Source organism: Schistocerca gregaria, chromosome 1 (assembly GCF_023897955.1).
Source record: "Schistocerca gregaria isolate iqSchGreg1 chromosome 1, iqSchGreg1.2, whole genome shotgun sequence".
Taxonomy (NCBI): domain Eukaryota; kingdom Metazoa; phylum Arthropoda; class Insecta; order Orthoptera; family Acrididae; genus Schistocerca; species Schistocerca gregaria.
Genome location: NC_064920.1, coordinates 1,034,998,866 through 1,035,018,554, shown reverse-complemented (window position 1 = coordinate 1,035,018,554; position 19,689 = coordinate 1,034,998,866). Strand labels below are relative to the sequence as shown.

The 19,689-nt window shown below is 41.9% G+C and overlaps 1 protein-coding gene across 1 annotated transcript in view; it reads right to left on the bottom strand.

Annotated features, from left to right (window-relative positions):
- Window positions 1-17,576, bottom strand: part of LOC126279485 (UDP-glycosyltransferase UGT5-like) — an 81,027-nt gene extending 63,451 nt beyond the window's left edge. The window contains exon 1 of the mRNA XM_049979683.1: window positions 17,489-17,576. Within this exon, the coding sequence (XP_049835640.1) occupies window positions 17,489-17,518 (30 nt within the window). The 5' untranslated portion in view covers window positions 17,519-17,576. The remainder of the gene's footprint in view (window positions 1-17,488) is intronic.
- Window positions 17,577-19,689: the final 2,113 nt, after the last annotated feature.

Sequence of the window (19,689 nt, the reverse complement as noted above, 5' to 3'; positions counted from 1 at the left end):
TTCTCAGACTCAGGATGATCCACATATTCGAACTCCCATTCAAAGTGCCGGCAAACTATATGGTGACAGCACTCAGGCCCTACAGAATGATTCGCAGCCACATTGTGAAGCAGTGGACACAATGCACCATCTACCCTCAACTGAATGGAGTGTGGCAGGTATGCATTCAACTCAGTAATCATGCTTCATCCTACCTCTACATCAGCAGATGCAGCCAATCATCAAATATGATGGCCAGCCAAAGACCTGTCTCTAATAACTGGTACAATGGGACATATTCTCTGCCATATGGTTTGCAGAGTGTAGATGCAGATGTAGCTGTAGTTGTAGATATAGGTTGCAGAAAAGAGGGCCATATTCTTTCAGATTGTCCAGCTCCAGCCTACAGATCTGATGCCTTTCGTCACCCCGACTTCTTTACATCTCAAATATGTAGTACATGGATCCCCAATCAGATGCATGGGCCTGACCACCCACAGGAACTTTCGCAACCAGCAATGTCAAGACAGGACAAGGAGGGGCAGCCAATGCCTAACACAGACACCCCTCATGCCCCACTGGATCTAGAAGAAGGTGAAAAAAAGTTCCATGTGGTGGTATGGAAGTTGATGTGATGTATGTGCCCACAGTTGCCTCTGTACCAGGACATCAGGACTCACTCACATCACCAGACACAGACACACACTCTCCGAAACAGCAGTCCCCAAAGAGGCATAAGAAGCTAAAGATGACATCAGCCAGTATGCCCATGACATTGTCACTAGCTGATGCGTTTTCTCACCACCACGATGCAATTCCAATGGAAGACTCAGCGGTGGACTCTGACATGTGTTCTTTCACTGGGCCATTAGCTGTTTTGCTCTTGTTGAACTTGTAGCGTTTGATTGCCAACCAACCTAACAAACAACACCCTGTGTCACGAGAAGTATCCTTGTAGCCATTATGATCCACTGGGGAGCCTTTTGAAGATATTACCACTCACTTGATGTCTTGGGCAGATGATATAGTCCCCAGATCTTTAGCTGAGGATGCACAGGCGACTACTGCCTAGGCACTGCAGGAATGAGAGAATGTGTTGCGCAGCAAAAAGGCAGCTCGGCTTGGTTGATCTGCTGCAGTTACACCTCCTCACACTGTTATGGATGCCCCCCAGCCTGAGGACCAGTTGCAAGCCTACAAGATTGTCTCCATCAATCTCAGCATGAACAGCACATGTATAAAACATTGAGTGCTGTGCGATAGACTCAGAGTGGCAAACATGGATGTTGTTATCCTGCAGGAAGTTTGTCTGAGACCTTACCAGACTTCTATGGGTTTACTGCTTACATCGCTCCAGCTGCTACAGAAGGCAGTGGAATGGCTGCCCTTGCACAAGATGGAATAGAGGTAACCAATGTCATGTATTTGCCATAATCGTAGGGACTGGCGATAATTATGCAGGGGACTTGAGTTGTTAATGGCTGTGCTCCTTCTGGGACTGATAAAAGGTGGGACCAATTGCGTTTTGTATGTGGAAGAAATTATGCCTCTCTTCTTGGGGCACTATAATCATGTCACTTTGGCAGAGACATTAATAGTTTGCTCTCTCAGGAAGACCAGCAATCAAACTACAATCCACGCCTCAAACTGCATTGGTACAACACCTGTGTCTTACTTATACATGGGAGGTGTTACATGGTGATTGTCCTGCTTTACTTACGTGACTAGTCATTCTGCCAGCAGACTCAATCACGTCTATGTCTCCTCTGACCTTGAGACAGAAATTCTAGGGGTGGAGTGCTGGCTCATAGTTTTCTTGGACCATAGAGCTTACATCTGTGTGGTAAACCTCTGAAGGCAGATGATGTGGAGAAGTCAAGGGTTATGGAAACTGAATGTGGATGTAATGTGAATGTGTGGTATCTGCCACTGCTTCTATGGTGACTGGAATGTGCCACACCAACTGTACAATGTGTGTTGGTTGATTATGTTAGGGAAAGATTGCTCTGGCACTGACATAATTCTAGGAATGGAATGCTGGCTCACAGCTCTCTTGGACCTTAGAACATACATCTGCATGGTCAACCTGTGGAGGCACAGGGTGAGGAGAAGTCGAGGGTTATGGAAACTGATGGCAAACATGGTGAAAACTGGTAAATGCTCTGGATCTCCCTGATGATACAAGGATGACAACCCAGGCTGACATCACCTGTGCATTCATCAAGAACTCTTACCAACTATATCAGGAGGTGCCCCACAAGGCATGGCCTTGGTAGCAGTCCATCTGACCCTCAAGGGCACACATGATGATATGACATTGGCATCCCTTTTGGAGGAGATAATGAGCGATGATGATGTGGAAACACCAGGACCAAATGGTTTTCATTGGAAATCTGCTGGACCTTTAAGGATCTGATGGCCACTTGGCGGAAGCAGATGTACCAGAACTGCTCTCATTAGCGGTTCCCATTCCACTGGCTTTCATGTTAAGGTCTCGTTATTCTGGTGCCCATATCAGCTGGAGGCACATGAATTGAACATTACTGCCCAATCACCCTCTTCAACTGTTATTTCAAGGTCTTCAGCAGAACATTGGCAATGTGTCTTAAATGAGTATTGCACCCAGTTATTTCATTTGAACAAACATCTTTTGGGGAACAGGACAGTAATATTCAGACAGCCCTTAGCGACTGTCAAGATGTGATCACCCTTGCATCTACATGAAGGTTGTGTGGCGCCCTCAGCTCCATGGACTTTGACAGCACATTTGATAACATGATCCATTCTTACTTGGCTGCTGTGATGGATCATATGGCCTACTCAGTCGCCTTTACCCACATGATCATGTGCATTCTCTGCAATTCCTCCTTGAGAGTCACAATTAATGGTGGGGTTGAAGGACATATCTATATTTTATATTCGGCCCAATAGGGCTGTCCTATCTCAATGATCTTCTATGTAATAGAGATAATGCTGCTTCTACGTGGGCTGAAACAACGTCTTTTGGGGATCATGCTGAGAAGATACAGTTTCCAATGTCATACTTATTCAGATGGTTAAATTTTTTCTGCCCATTCTGAGGAGGAGGCCCAGATTCTGCTGGTATGAATCTAGCCATTTGGGAATGCAGCAGGCAGTAACAGCAACATACTGAAGTCACATGCGAAGGAAATTGGCAGAGGGCTCCACGTGAGGAATGTGGTCTCGCTGCAGAAAATAAATACACTTTGGTGTTTGTGCATTGTATTTAGAAAGGATGTCCACCGTATGACAGTGCTGAACTATAAACACCTTCTACAAGCTCTCCACTTGTGCTACTTCAACTTTAGATATGGTACAAAAGGTCACCTTCATTGTCACCCACATGGCGTCCCAGGTATCTCATTTGGAGCAGATCCTACCAGTGACCCCAGTGATGGTGCAGTGGATCTCGGCAGTCTTAGATTACTCCATTGGCAATGGACTTATCTTCAAGATGCAATATGATGTCTTCACCTTCTCCCTTGTAGTAGAGAACTGGGACTGGTCAATATTTGAGCATTTTCAACATCAATCTCAAAATGTGGATCCATTTTTGACACAGCTTCAACTGTTTCCTCATGGCTGAACTGGCACCTCCATACTGACTGCCCCTTATGGCACTCTCTCACATCACCTGCACCCTCCACATCAAAACGTTCTTCTTTTATTATAGCTATGTGCACACAAATCTTTCCTGTACCAGGGCACCTATGCCATGTGATGTGTATGGCCAGCTGATGATGAATTCCCACTGGAATGTGGTTGAAAGATATCACCCGAGAGTGACATGGCTTGCAGTGTGGTGAGCAATTCACCAAAAATATTTTACAATGAAGATCCACACCATCTGGTTGCATCATCAACAAAAAAATTCTGAAAAGATGTCAACTGCACAACATTGCTCTAGCTGACTCCCCACTGTGCATGTGGTGTCGTGTGTCTGACATATGGACCTTTTGCAAATGTGTGGCATCTAGTTCAGAAGATGCAAGCCCTCTATCTTCAAGTGCCACCCCATGCAACTGAGCCCAAAATGCTCTTTTGTCCAGCCAAGACCTACTTTCCCCAATCAAAGATACAAGCAATTGACTGGATCGAAAGACTTTCTGTGCACTACCTGTTTTGGGATGGTCTGAAGATTACAGGAACAATAATATCAAATTGCAGTACACATCCATATAATGTCAGACCTTCACTAATTACTTAAACAGTGTATTCAAGTATCCCCCTTCAGCTGGGTAGTACTGGATAAGAAGTTGATTCTGGTGTACGCTAATATGAATCTCAATATGAACAATTGAAGAAAGTATTCTGAGACCAAAAGTGACATCTCTCTTGCACAACAGCAAGGTTGCAGTAATTAGTGAAGAACAGTTTTATGAAACGTGTACAGGTTATTAAGAAAAATGGTCAACAAATGTCAATGAGTTTTTCATTTTTAAATGGATGCTGCTGGATGCAGAACCTGAATGCAGCAATGTGTCAAGGACAATAACATTTTTACAAAGCAGAGGATTGTCAGTAAATGATAGTTTATTGTTTGACCAGTTTTCTTTACTCAAGCAGTGCCCTGAATCAGAAATCAACAAAAATAGCGATAACTGTGGTAGTAAAACATGTCAGGAGAAATGGACCTACGTGAAGAACAGTATTCTCAGTTACTGAATCTGTGTTAATTCATCTTCCATATTCTAGGGGATAATGCAAACGTAGTACAAGTATTCTCTCTCATGAATGTGCAATGTACTGAGGAACGAAACTGATTTCAAGTACCAACGCTCAAACCAATAATTAAATGTGTTTTCAATTATTAAATAAGTTGCTCCAAGTTTTATGAATAGATCAGCGGAAAGATCTTCTCTTCAAAGTTCAGAATTCAGATAAATATGAGGCTTAGGATAACAAATTATGTGAACTTTTCACATCAACATACAGTGTTTCAGCAAACAATTTTTTATCTCGTAGTAATAGTTTCAAAATAAAAAGTTCTTTTGTTACCAGTACTAATAAAATGTTATTACCATTGAATGCCCTACTTTGTGTATTATTAAACTAATTACAGTGTAAAGTATTCATTTGTTTATTTATTTTACTAAATCAATTGAATACAGCAGTAATTTGCACAAATATTTCAATTTTATAACGTTAAGAAAAAGTGTCCTGAAATTCCCTGCTTTATGATTCACATATTATGGCCGTTTTTAGTTAATTTTAGAAAAACATCACGGTTTATTAGCAACAAATTCTCTCAACACTAAGCTGGAGGGACGGAACAGATAAATGCATTGGACATCTCTTAGGTAAGTGGCCATTGCTGGGAAAACAGTTTGATACAAGAAAATGTGCCAGCACTCTTGTGAGTCATTGCACTGATGAGCTCCAGAAATAGCATGGCTAACCCAAATTAAAAAGTCACTTCAGACTGAACAGAATGCATTATTGGAGAAAATTGGAATGAGAAATGAAATGGAGCATTTTTTGTTTAATTGTGCTGCTTAATTGGATCAATCATCAATGACATTAATGTACAGTCTTGTTTCTCTTTTAAAGGAATTAATTATAATAACGAAGAAAAAGAAAACATTAGTCCTCTTTAAGTTGCATAAAGTTAAGAAGTTAGGAACTGTTTGGTTCTTTTCTCTGACATTCAATAACAGTATCATAAACTGACAAAAATCAAGTCCATTAATTTTCAAATGTTATGTTTCACTTTCTTACTTGCATTTTCCCCCAGAACATTAGCACCCATTTCTATCTTTTCAACAATTTTTTTCTTATTGGTATTTCATCCCATTTTGCCCCATATGGTTCGGGAATGGTCTGTCGGCATGTAACACTTGCATATTCAATTTTCAGTAAAGAAGATTTAAAATTGACCCTACATAAAAGTGACTTTAAAAATCATTAAAACATGTGAGGGAAATATGGTTTAAAAGAGACAATATCAGCAACAATTCAAGTCTTTCATTACGTTAAAGCTACTTTTTTGATCGGGTACATAAATAAAACTGGAACTTTCCACTGCTGTTTGGCACTGTTATTGGTAGTGGAGGTATGTGGTTTGGGACTGTTAGGGAGTAAGAATGAATGAAAAAAGCGATTTGTTATTTTGAGAAAAAAATTGAAAAGCAGGTGAGACACTTTTTGTGAGACTGTTTTTTGGAAAGGATACTGGATGAAAATGGTGAAGAGGACTACAAGCAAGCTGTTGGAAGGGGAATGAGTAGAATGTAGGGAATAGGAGCCCTGTCATTGGAAAATGGGTGTTCTGTTAAATGTGGAAGAATTTATAGTGTTCTGGCTATATTTTGCAGTCGGGTATATGAGGGGGAGAGGATGCTGGAAGTTTTTTGAAGTAGAAGATGTAGATGAGAGGTGTTGGGGGAGGGGGACAGGGGGTTGGAGTGAGTGTGACAGAGCATGAGGGTTGGTAGATTGGTTATCAGATTAAGATGTTGTTGTCAAGTTTGTTAGAAATGTAAAAAGATCTGTAGCTGTTCAGTGTACCAGGAGGATTAATAAGTTGATACAAAATTCGAGTGGGAGGGGCAGGCAAACACAGAAGAAAAAGCGAACTGCAAGGCATCTGAAAATTTAGAGTGGTAAAATTTTGCTTTAACTAGAGTTACCAACTCAAAATTATCAAAAGCGGGATGGTGCTTTACAAAAAGCCTGATTTTTTAAAGAAAAGGTCTGATGATTTACATTAGAATAAATAAATTACTTATATTTTACACAGTGGGGCGACAAACAAGCTCTAATCTCAATATGAGCAGAAAATAATACATTCAAAATCTGCTGTAGTATTAAACAATGGTATTTAATTGTTTCAAATGGAATACAATCAGCCTGAAGTAACTCTCAGCATTTTCCAATAGTGTATTTTTCATTACAATGTTCTACTGAGAAAATTGGACTAAATTATCATCTTGAAAAATATAGCTTTAAAATTCCTCAAAGGGCATCCTTAAAATTTGACTAGTAAAATTCCTTTTACAGAATCTATCAACAAATGTTTTGCCCATTGCACAGCTATATCAGAAATAAAACACTTGCAGTAGATGCATTGCTATCAGAAAAAGCAAAGAAAAATCGGCACATTTTCAAAATTTCAGAAAATGTTTCGGCATTGATAATTTTTCAAACGACGAACACTAAACGCTACTGTCAATATAGTTCTGAGTTTTCGTCCAGTATTGTCAATTTGTGACAATTCTTGATGTTACAAAACTGATCCATCAATTTGGAATCAACTACACTCCTGGAAATTGAAATAAGAACACCGTGAATTCATTGTCCCAGGAAGGGGAAACTCTATTGACACATTCCTGGGGTCAGATACATCACATGATCACACTGACAGAACCACAGGCACATAGACACAGGCAACAGAGCATGCACAATGTCGGCACTAGTACAGTGTATATCCACCTTTCGCAGCAATGCAGGCTGCTATTCTCCCATGGAGACGATCGTAGAGATGCTGGATGTAGTCCTGTGGAACGGCTTGCCATGCCATTTCCACCTGGCGCCTCAGTTGGACCAGCGTTAGTGCTGGACGTGCAGACCGCGTGAGACGACGCTTCATCCAGTCCCAAACATGCTCAGTGGGGGACAGATCCGGAGATCTTGCTGGCCAGGGTAGTTGACTTACACCTTCTAGAGCACGTCGGGTGGCACGGGATACATGCGGACGTGCATTGTCCTGTTGGAACAGCAAGTTCCCTTGCCGGTCTAGGAATGGTAGAACGATGGGTTCGATGACGGTTTGGATGTACCGTGCACTATTCAGTGTCCCCTCGACGATCACCAGAGGTGTACGGCCAGTGTAGGAGATCGCTCCCCACACCATGATGCCGGGTGTTGGCCCTGTGTGCCTCGGTCGTATGCAGTCCAGATTGTGGCGCTCACCTCCACGGCGCCAAACACGCATACGACCATCATTGGCACCAAGGCAGAAGCGACTCTCATCGCTGAAGACGACATGTCTCCATTCGTCCCTCCATTCACGCCTGTCGCGACACCACTGGAGGCGGGCTGCACGATGTTGGGGCGTGAGCAGAAGACGGCCTAACGGTGTGCGGGACCGTAGCCCAGCTTCATGGAGACGGTTGCGAATGGTCCTCGCCGATACCCCAGGAGCAACAGTGTCCCTAATTTGGTGGGAAGTGGCGGTGCGGTCCCCTACGGCACTGCGTAGGATCCTACGGTCTTGGCGTGCATCCGTGCGTCGCTGCGGTCCGGTCCCAGGTCGACGGGCACGTGCACCTTCCGCCGACCACTGGCGACAACATCGATGTACTGTGGAGACCTCACGCCCCACGTGTTGAGCAATTCGGCGGTACGTCCACCCGGCCTCCCGCATGCCCACTATACGCCCTCGCTCAAAGTCCGTCAACTGCACATACGGTTCACGTCCACGCTGTCGCGGCATGCTACCAGTGTTAAAGACTGCGATGGAGCTCCGTATGCCACGGCAAACTGGCTGACATTGACGGCGGCGGTGCACAAATGCTGCGCAGCTAGCGCCATTCGACGGCGAACACCGCGGTTCCTGGTGTGTCCGCTGTGCCGTGCGTGTGATCATTGCTTGTACAGCCCTCTCGCAGTGTCCGGAGCAAGTATGGTGGGTCTGACACACCGGTGTCAATGTGTTCTTTTTTCCATTTCCAGGAGTGTATTTTCACATTTTCAATTTGTAAATACTAGAGATATTAAGGGCGCCCTCAACGTCTATTAAGCCATTTGAATTCTTCCATTGCCTGCATCCATTTTTTCTAGGTATTCAATGCAAGTTCTATACAAACTAGATACATTTTCGACGTACGCCTGGCACTCATTTTTCAAATCCAGCGTCTGAAAAGGAATTCAATGCTTGCCTGGCTTTGAGGTGTGTGGGTTATTCTCAAGTTCGTTTTTCAGAGAAATTCATAAAGAGAAGATAAATAAAAGATGTTGCAACTAAAATAATTCTATACAAAATTTCTAATTTTTGTAGGCACAGATCTCCTAGCTCCTACCCTGAGAGAGGACTAAGTTTGTAGTGATACAACTGCTGAGTTCTTTCTATCGCTAGTTACGACGATAGTCATTTGGTCGTGGAGTAGTTTGGAAGCTGATTGTAATTTGCGTCCACAATTTCACAGAAAACTTTCAGTTCCTCTGTGTGCATTGCATACACATGAAAAATGTTGAACACTTCCGTAACAAAAAGTTCTATATCTAAAACGAAGAGTCAATTCCTTGTTGCAATGTATTGCGTAATATACATGCCAGGTATCCAGCTCCTATTTTGATTTCGTTTAACTGTCGTTTGAGAGCAGAATACATATTTTTTCTCCCGTGTGTGCACCCATCCTCAAAAAGAATGCACTTAGAAATAGGAAAGTTATGCTTTCTCGAAGTATCTGTTATATATTTTCTTTCGGACATCTTTGTAAGTCAAAGACTTTTGTTTGAACACCAGTGCCTCATAACCAAAATACTGAATACAATTGGAAACGTTTTTAATAAGCCATAATTACTGATCACCTCTGTGATCCGTGTAGTAGTCGGCCGTTCCCGTAATGTCTAAAGTCGCGGCCAACACAAGCCACTACAGTACTTTGTACCATAACAATAAGCATCCGATATGAATATTGTGCTGGTCCGTGTGCAGTGTAGTGCGTACTGTCTTAACATTATTTACAAAAGTGAGCTTAGAGGCCTTATCTGGTTCTCGTAGCGACTAGCCATCAACAGTCGTGTTACTTTTACGGTACATAACCTATTAAACGTTCATTCATTTAATAGGCTGTAAACTCGCCGTTCCGGGCCAAATAGGCAGTGTTGTCTCAGCAGCCAGTGAGATACGAGCAGAGAGTGAGCATCCTTTGCTGAGGTGCTAAAGGCAAAGACCATAAATAATATAGACGAAGCGTGACGTCATTACACTGAAACGAATACCTAAGTCACGTGATTCGGGGCAGGAAGCCGAGTTTCTGTTACCACGCACTGTGCGGAGTGGAGCCGACAGTTATTCTCATTTATAGTTGAAATCAAGCACTGATTTTAACAATTAAACCATTTGGCTTATTCCTATGACACCTGTAGTAGTACAGTTAAACTAATTTCTCTGAAATTCCTAATATTAATGCGATGGTTCTCATGTTTACATTTGGCCTGGTGAAACGTAGCGACAGTTCTGTTTACAAGCAACAAAATTACAGTTCTTCAATGAATAATTGTTTTTGTTGCACTGTGAGTCATTTGGTCCACCGTTTCCACAGGCATAGAAGACAAAATATCAGTTTGACAGGCGGCATTACTTTTCTCACAATTCCTCAACAAAACCTATGAAAGGTTTTGTTATACTTTTAGAAGAAATGAAATGTTTATATCCATAATGTACGGTTTTTATGCAAAATAAGCGTTTATATTTTACGGCTTTTGCCACAAGATAGTGATGCGAGTATGCAAGATTGCCAGTTTACATTAAAAGATCTCCTGAGGGAACTTGGCTGGTTCACTCAACAAGAAATAATTTTGTAGGTGTAATTAAGTCTATATTCATCTTTAATTGTGTATGACGCTGGCAGAAGCAGATTTGACTCACGAAAGACTTTCGTATGGGCATATAAACCTGCTGGAAGTGTTTTTAGTGCTGTAATGAGTCGTGGAGGATGAATCGAGCAGTCTGAAGCTGCTTTCAAGAGATTCTTGGTAGACATTCACATTGGTACATCGATCAGTACTTGCATCTGTCCCTAGCCCAAAGTATGGAACTTAGTCATTCAAAGTTTTGACAAAAACATCTACAGTGCGAGGTCAGTGGCATTATTTATTGTGACTTCTGTTGTAGTTCTTCCACAAAATAGATTTTGTGAAATTTTGGAAATAGTTTTTTTTGTTTAATTTGCTTGTACACCCCATCGATTTGTACGAACGATTGTGGAAAATAGTGTGGTAGGCTAGAGTGTCTCGCTTGAACGTTTCTCACTACAGGTGTATTTTTTATTGCTCATAAAATCGGGCGTTGAGCCAGATATGGAGCTGGTTTGTACCATCCTGTTATGGTTTTCATCGTTAAGGTGTCTTTTTAAGTCGGTAGGTCCCTTACATCCTATATTACAGTAACTATCACACACTGCACAATTAGCTTCACTTTCGTTCCTTCCTAATATAAAACATTCTTTTTTTCTGAAGCTTCACTTTCGTTTCTTCCCAATAGAAAGCGTTAGTATTTTGTTTTTAGTTTTTCTGAAAACGTTCACTGTCTTTTTCTGTTGCCGTTACTGTTTGACTTAGAAAACGGCATACTTCATATCAGACATTAACTAACTAACATGCTTTTTTTTCAGAGCGTGGAAATATCGAGACAGCACTAGACAAACTAAACATCTCGAGTCGAGATACCGTATAACTATTAACTGTTGTGTCTGAACATTGTCACCGCATTTCCGAGCCCGCATCTCGTGGTCGTGCGATAGCGTTCTCGCTTCCCGCGCCCGGGTTCCCGGGTTCGATTCCCGGCGGGGTCAGGGATTTTCTCTGCCCCGTGAAGGCTGGGTGTTGTGTGTTGTCCTTAGGTTAGTTAGGTTTAAGTAGTTCTAAGTTCTAGGGGACTGATGACCATAGACGTTAAGTCCCATAGTGCTCAGAGCCATTTGCACTATTTTTGAACCGCATTTCCGAGTGCAGAACTGCTAATTTAAGCAACAGGGAAGAAGAAAGATACCTGCATACAGAGAGATCCGTCTATGCTCAGAAAGGTCGCGATTTTGCAAAGTGTGTAGCGGGTTGCCTCGACGCGCTACTTGAGGCGCATACCTCGCGGAAACTGCAGGGCGACTTCTGTATTCTATCTCTACAGTGCATTGGCGGGTAGTGTTTCTTATTGGTGTTGGAGTCTAAGAACGTAAAAAGCTTAACAAATTCGTTTTGTCGTTACGCCAGTCTACTCATTCCACGTTAACTGATAATCGCGTCATCCCACATTTTGAAATTTCTTTTTTTACACACGTTGAGTTTCTTCCTTCTCTATTATTTTTACTGTAGATAACAACAAAATTGTAAGGTACCTAACAATCCATTATTCCTAACTTTTGATTAAAGCTTACATGGAAAATTAGAAACTTAAAATAAAAAGATAGACAGTTAAACAACTGATAGCCAGGTAGTGCGATCAATAAGGAATTCGTAGTAGTCTTGTAGCTAGGCGATGTGCATCACAGAAATATTGAAAACAACTAACAAGCGATTCGAAAATGAGGTTTCATATTCGACAATGACAAGAGCAGCAGAACTGTTCGATCGAATTCTCTGTTATATGATGACATCTGCTTCGTATGCCGTTTTCCAATATAAAAACCGACTACGCTTAATCTAGATTTCGAAAAAGTCAATCGTGTCAACACATATGTAAATAAGAATTTCGTGGTACGTCGAGCGAGGAACAAATAACAGATTTTCACGTTCTCGAAATAAATAGTTTTTTTTTTTTCAATTTGGTACGTGACTATTTGGTCTGTCACCTAGGGACGGTTCAAGGTTGCGGGGTCCCTAATCAACAGTATTTAGGCCTATTCATTTCTTAAATGAGTCTTTTTATTTACCTGTAAATATGTGAAGGTAATGTCTAATTATGTTCCATTTCATTAATTTTCTTACTAAAGATGCTACACGCCTTATTCATGAATCATTATTAGAGCAACGAAATAACCATTACTCCAGATGCTAAACTTACCCGCCATTCTCCACATCTCCATTTTCGTAGCAAGGAAAAAAAAAACTTTATACGTCTCCATTATAAAATTGAAATAAAATGTCTGGAGCGCTTCAGCTTCAGCACTGGGACTGCCGAAGTGGGGGCAAGGTGCTATTGCCGTTTCACAGTGAAGAAAGCAGGCAAATGTTGCAGATTTTTACCATAGCTCGAATTACCGGCAACTTCCCCACCGTTGCAAGCGCTGAATTGCCAGTTCGTACATGTTACCTCCAAATTTCTGACAGATTAATACACCTCACATTAAAAATTGCGATGCGCGCGTACCGGTAATACAAAGCTTAGACCTCTGGAAACACCACAATTTCGTGACACAGAATGTCGCGACACGTTAAGCTGGGCACCTAAAACTGCGACATTGGACAGTACGTTACGTGAAAACTTTACAGAAATGTGTTGAGACATGGTAGGCAAACATACCGCAAGCGAACACTGGAGGCAAGCTCGGCATTAGTGTTATGAACCTGATATAATATCGTAAAACCAGTTTGTTAACTCAACGAATGGCTATCAGAGTTTGAGATTATTCTGGTTACCCTGCTGTTTCGTTGACCAGCGGTGGTGCCAAGGTTCATCAAGAAAACGTTTTTAGACAAGCTGAGTGAACAATATAAAGTAACTTCCTGGCAGCTTAAAATTGTGTGCCCGACTGAGACTCGAACTCGGGACCTTCGCCTTTCGCGGGCAAGTGCTCTACCAACTGAGCTACCGAAGCACGAGCTTCTGTAAAGTTTGGAAGGTAGGAGACGAGATACTGGCAGAAGTAAAGCTGTGCGTACCGGCCGTGAGTCGTGCTTCGGTAGCTCAGATGGTGCCGGCACGGTAGCTCAGCGTGTTCGGTCAGAGGGTTAGCTGCCCTCTGTAATAAAAAAACTGAATTCAACGATCAAAAACGAACTGAAACGGATGTCTTACGGCGTCCGCCCCGAGCCAATGCAGCGAACAAAAGCGAACAAAATGAGATTAAAAAAAAAAAAGGTAGAGCACTTGCCCGCGAAGGCAAAGGTCCCGAGTTCGAGTCTCGGTCGGGCACACAGTTTTAATCTGCCAGGAAGTTTCTTATCAGCGCACACTCCGCTGCAGAGTGAAAATCTCATTCTGGAATATAAAGTAAGTTCATAATAATGCACAGCATTTTATAGTGGCACAGAGCATGTAAATAAAAGCCGTGAGTAAGTCTGTCATACGTAACATGTCGTTTAATAACAAATAAATTACGTCTAATGGGTTCTTCAGACGCTCAAAAATGCACATTGCTATTCGCAGTTCAGAACTACTAAACACTAATTTTCCTCCGTAACATTAGTAGTGCGGTGTCGGCCTCTGACACAGCGAGGCCCGTAGCACGTGCGTGTTCTAAAAATAAACTGCCTCTTCTGTCACAAGTAACGGTAACCTACATTGCTATAGAGAGCAGTTCACTGCGTTAGGCTACGTCGCCGGCATTCTGTTTAGGCCCTTCACCTGTGAAACATGAAGTTATCTAAGGAATGCACTTCTGTCTTAACCCTGGAAATTATCCTTTGAGCAACAGTTCAGGGCTGGAACACTTAAATACAGAGAAATATAACAAATACGTAATATGGAAAAACAGGTATGGGAAAAGCCGACCGGTTAAAACCGATACCGGTATTTTAGTTCTGAATAACAGGTAAGTTTCGGTATTCGTTTGGTCTCAGTTCTAACAGGTGTTTACTTTTTGCGAATAACCGAGTAAAAAATCGAAATATTAATTAGTCCTAGTAGCAGCGCTAAAATATTTCCTTTTTCATATAAATCCTTTTTAAGGAATTATTTTTATTCGTAAAATATGCTTTTGTTTGAAATATTGAGTTATATGAAATGGGAAAAGCGACCAGTGCCATTTTAATAACAATGCCTACAGACAAGCAAGAATTTGTACGACTTTGCTGAAAGAGTAGTGTCCTTGTTGCCGTGTGTCGTGGTTGATGTTACGTGCAGGGTATAAAACTTGCCTCACCTGGTCTATACGGCAGTTTCTCGGTGTCATCACCAGCATCCGTTGTGTTGCAGAATGGCACCAACCTTACGCTGGAAATATTTAACGAGGTAACGTAGCAATGAAGTACAACACTTTGTTTGCTTTGAAAGATTAAAGATCTATCTGCCACTTCCATGAAACCATACAGGATGGAAATTATGGTAACACCAGCAAATTAAAAACTTAGTAATTAATTCATGTTACCAAAAAAAAAAGGCTCTGAGCACTATGCGACTTAACTTCTGAGGTCATCAGTCGCCTAGAACTTAGAACTAATTAAACCTAACTAACCTAAGGACATCACACACATCCACGCCCGAGCAGGATTCGAACTTGCGACCGTAGCGGTGGCTCGGCTCCAGACTGTAGCGCCTAGAACCGCAAGGCCACTCCGGCCAGCCGGTACACAATAAAATTAAAAAAATAGCTGATCTGCTGCCTGTGTCTACATAGTATACCTTTATCTGCTTGTAGCCCTTGAAAGCGAACAAATTAATACTAAAAACAGAGTTCTTCAACCTCAGTTTTTTTAGCAGTGACTATTCCAAACAGTGGTATGTTCCCTAGTTGGAACATGAATTTTGACAGAGTTTCTAAAAATTAGAATTATTAGGAGAATACTGCCGATTTTTATAGTATCCAACCACTAACCACTAACCACTTTCCGAAAATAGCAGCGAGTAGTGGACGGACAAAGTTTTTTTTGTTTTTGCCTGTTTACTATTTTTATTCTGCGTATCTTGAAACTGAAACAGTCCAAATTTTCCAATTTTTTGGTACATTTCTAAGTTTATCTCTGAAAATAATAGGCAGAAAAATCGAAAATCTGTTATTTCAGAAACGGGTTATTGTGACCTATTTTAACAGTCGGATTAAACTGAGTGGAAGAACACTAATATAACCGAAAACCGATCCGCCATCCCTATGACAAGATGTAGGGACAGTGAATGACCCGGTTTTGGATACGGAGAAAGGGCAGGGGGGAGGGAGGGATGGCAGCTCCATCCGCCCGCTTCCCCTCTGGCACGGACTGGGTTCACTTCAGGATTGAGCATTAATTCACAGTTTGCTACTGAACCCCCCACCCGATCCCTTCCGAATATAACTTGCCGTCATCCTCACTTTTAACGGGCCACGGGCACCTACGTATTATTTTATCTAAATTATTACGCTTAAATATTTATATAATTTGTTTACATCAGTGCTCGGTCTCTCGCTTCAGCGTAACTTCAAAGAATTTACATTTTATACAAATACATCATCTGGAAGGTATTTGTCCAAAACTTGAGAAGTACCTACGTCATGCAACTGTTTTAAGAACGATAACACCAAAAAACTTTCAAAGCTAGTAACTTCATAATTCAAACAGTATAAAATTTAAGAGTGTACGCACCACTATCAGTATCTGACTTTGTTTTAGGTCTAAAGACTGCGGTAATGCGTGCATAGAAATGGGTCGTTTCCATCAACCTTCGAGAAAGTAAGTTTTTGTGTTTCTTTTCCTTTATGCAGCGTCTTACCCCTCCTGTTTTTCATTCCCTCGACTTCATGTGGTTTGTCAGTTCCACCTGTGGAACAGAGAATCGCTTCAGCTATATTGCCGGCAACCAGGTACGACCAGCCTGTTTGAATGGGCGCCTCCTCTGACGGAAACGTTTTCTACAGCCAGCCAGGCCGCCGATCCATTCACATGGGCTAACCCTCGAAAACGCGACTGAAAAGGAGCCGCTGTTAAACGAACTTTTTTTAACTTTCTTTTTTTGCGATTTTCGAAACTATTGTTTTCGCGATGCTGTAATCTCCGGCAGTTAGTTGAAAAATTTCGGACTTAATATATGTAAAAACTGTTTTAGTAAAATGTTGGATGGCGTTATGACTCCCAAGTCTGTTCTCCCCCAGCCCCCCCCCCCCCCCGTCTCTCCCGGTAGCAGAACGTCAGAACATTTAAAGCAAACTGACATGTAACAAACCACGTGTACCTAGAACCATTTCGCACGAGTCAGAAATGACATCTTAAGTTTACGTTACTGAAAAACACGTGTGGACTATCACAACGTGCTTGAAAAATGTAATGGATGTTACTGCCAACAATACTTCCTTGAAATCCAACGGAAGTTTATACTATTTTAATATAAGTTTTATAGAATTGATTTAAGTCTAGTTTTTTTCATGTATCGCATTTTTTGAATCGTGTCACTTTTCTGGCGGGGAACGATTTTACGTTAAACCACGCCTCCCCCCCCCCCCCCCCCCCCCCCCGCTCCGCCAGAACTACGTTTGTTTCTTCTTAATGTGAAACAAAGGTTCTTTCCAAAAATGGTTCAAATGGCTCTAAGCACTATGGGACTTAACATCTTAGGTCATCAGTCCCCTAGAACTTAGAACTACTTAAACCTAACTAACCTAAGGACATCACACACATCCATGCCCCAGGCAGGATTCGAACCTGCGACCGTAGCACTCCCGCGGTTCCGGACTGCAGCGCCTAGAACCGCAAGACCACCGCGGCCGGCAAAAACAGTACTCGCTCGGATGAACAGACAGTAGGTGGAATGGAATATTACGAAGTGATAGCATTAGTAGGTTCATTATTGTACGACAGAATACCCAGTTATTCTGTGCATATCATGTGGTTTACTATGACATACCATATTGTTGAGAAAGTTGTTGCATTGAATAAAAATTAAATCAATACGAAAATAGCCGATGTGGACATCACTTACCTGCAGCTTACTCTTGAAAATTACTGACATTTTGTTTCTAAAACTCCCCTTCACGCACTGCGGAGCACAGTCGGTAAGACTAACCTATTCTGTTGCTGTCCGAGTCTGTGGCAAGATTAAACTCCCGGGCGCTGCGTTGCGTCAGAGTCCCAACCTCCGCCGCCACTGCTGTTCTGTTACGAGGAACTTCGTCGCTTTCTATTATAGCGCGCCTTTGCCACGATACTGTTATGATGGACGGGAAGATAGTAGACGAAGAGAAGAAGGACAAGAGAAACACCTCACACGGCGCATCCTTTATAAAAGCTCGGTGGCAGACGGAGGAATAAGAAACACGAGTATTAGGACAACAGCTCACATGCTTTATTTTCATTTCGTAACTCCGTGCGACGATTCCCGTTAAAGCTGTGTGAGATGACACGCAGTCGTTACGTCCATGCCAACCAGCATTGATTCCGTAAGTACAATCATATGGAGTACAGAACGAAATTTTTCACTGACTGGGGATATCTTGAAACTTCCTGGCAGATTAAAACTGTGTGCCCGACGGAGACTCGAACTCGGGACCTTTGCCTTTCGCGGGCAAGTGCTCTACCATCTGAGCTACCCAAGCACGACTTACGCCCGGTACTCACAGCTTTACTTCTGCCAGTATCCGTCTCCTACCTGCAGGAGAGCTTCTGTAAAGTTTGGAAGGTAGAAGGCGGATACTGGCAGAAGTAAAGCTGTGAGTACCGGGCGTGAGTCGTGCTTCGGTTGCTCAGATGGTAGAGCACTTGCCCGCGAAAGGCAAAGGTCCCGAATTCGAGTCTCGGTCGGGCACACAGTTTTAATCTGCCAGGATGTTTCATATCAGTGCACACTCCGCTGCAGAGTGAAAATCTCATTCTGGGGATATCTTGCTACATAGGACGCAGCATGTTTTCTTTATTATTTTGAAATCTTGAATTGGCTGTGGTCGACAAATGTAGAACTCCAGACGCGCGCCAGAGACGTGTGTTGGAATCCATGCTTTTCATGGTGTATATTAATTAGCTGGTAGACAGTATGAATAGTAACCTCAGACTTTTCGGGGATGATGCAATTATCTTCTACGAAGCACCATATGAAAATAGCTGCACAGATATTAAGTTAGACCTTGGTTAGATTTCAAAGTGATGCAAAGATTAATGACTTGATTTAAACGCAAAGAAATTTATAGCTGAGTACTTTACAGAACGCAAAACCATAGTATCTTATAATCAATAGACCATCAATAGGCCACATTTGGAATGAGTCAGCTCATACGAATACTGGGTGTAACGATTTGGTGGGATATGAAATATAATGATCAAAGTCCAGAGCCGGTTAAAGAACATTTTCCCACACAAGTGGCATATTTGGCGCACCTTTCTTCAGTTCTCCCACCCTCCGTACGTAACATAGATATTAGTTGGCTTTGGGTTTTCCCTTGGGTTCCTGGGGAGACCTTTGGAATAAATCTAAGCTAGTGATCTTTTAAAATAAGTACGATACAGACGACACTCGGTGACAGAAAAAATGGTTCAGATGGCTCTGAGCACTATGGAACTTCTCAGGTCATCAGTTCCTTAGAACTTAGAACTACTTAAACCAAACTCACCTGAGGACATCACACACATCCGTGCCCGAGGCTGGATTTGAACCTGCGACCGTAGCGGTCTCGCGGCTCCAGACTATAGCGCCTAGAACCGCTCGGTCACTACGGCCGGCCCTCGGTGACAGAAATAAATGTCTTAATCTTATTCCAGTGCTAAATATTAACTGAAAAATAATTCGTTTCCATTTAAAGTAATTCCTGACATATTTAAAAGTTCTCAGTGAAAGCAAAAAGAACTAGACTATCATATGGTTCTAGCTTCAATAAAAACAAGCTATCTATTAAATTAGTGAAAAGAATAAAAATATTAAATGTCTCTTATTTTTGATTTAATAACGTAAATTTATAATCTACAAATTATTTCAGTTTCCATCGGAAATACAAAAAAATCGTTTAATTTTACATTGATGTGCTAAATATGAGTCATTGTTTAGCTATGTAAGTTGTAATTTACATAATTACAATGAAAATGTACCAGTAAGTGATAAAATTTCATAAAATTTGCCATGAAAGTAGTTGGAAAATTGATAAGCATGGTCAACATCTTTGTGTTTCCAAACGAAAACAAAAATTTCTGTGTAAT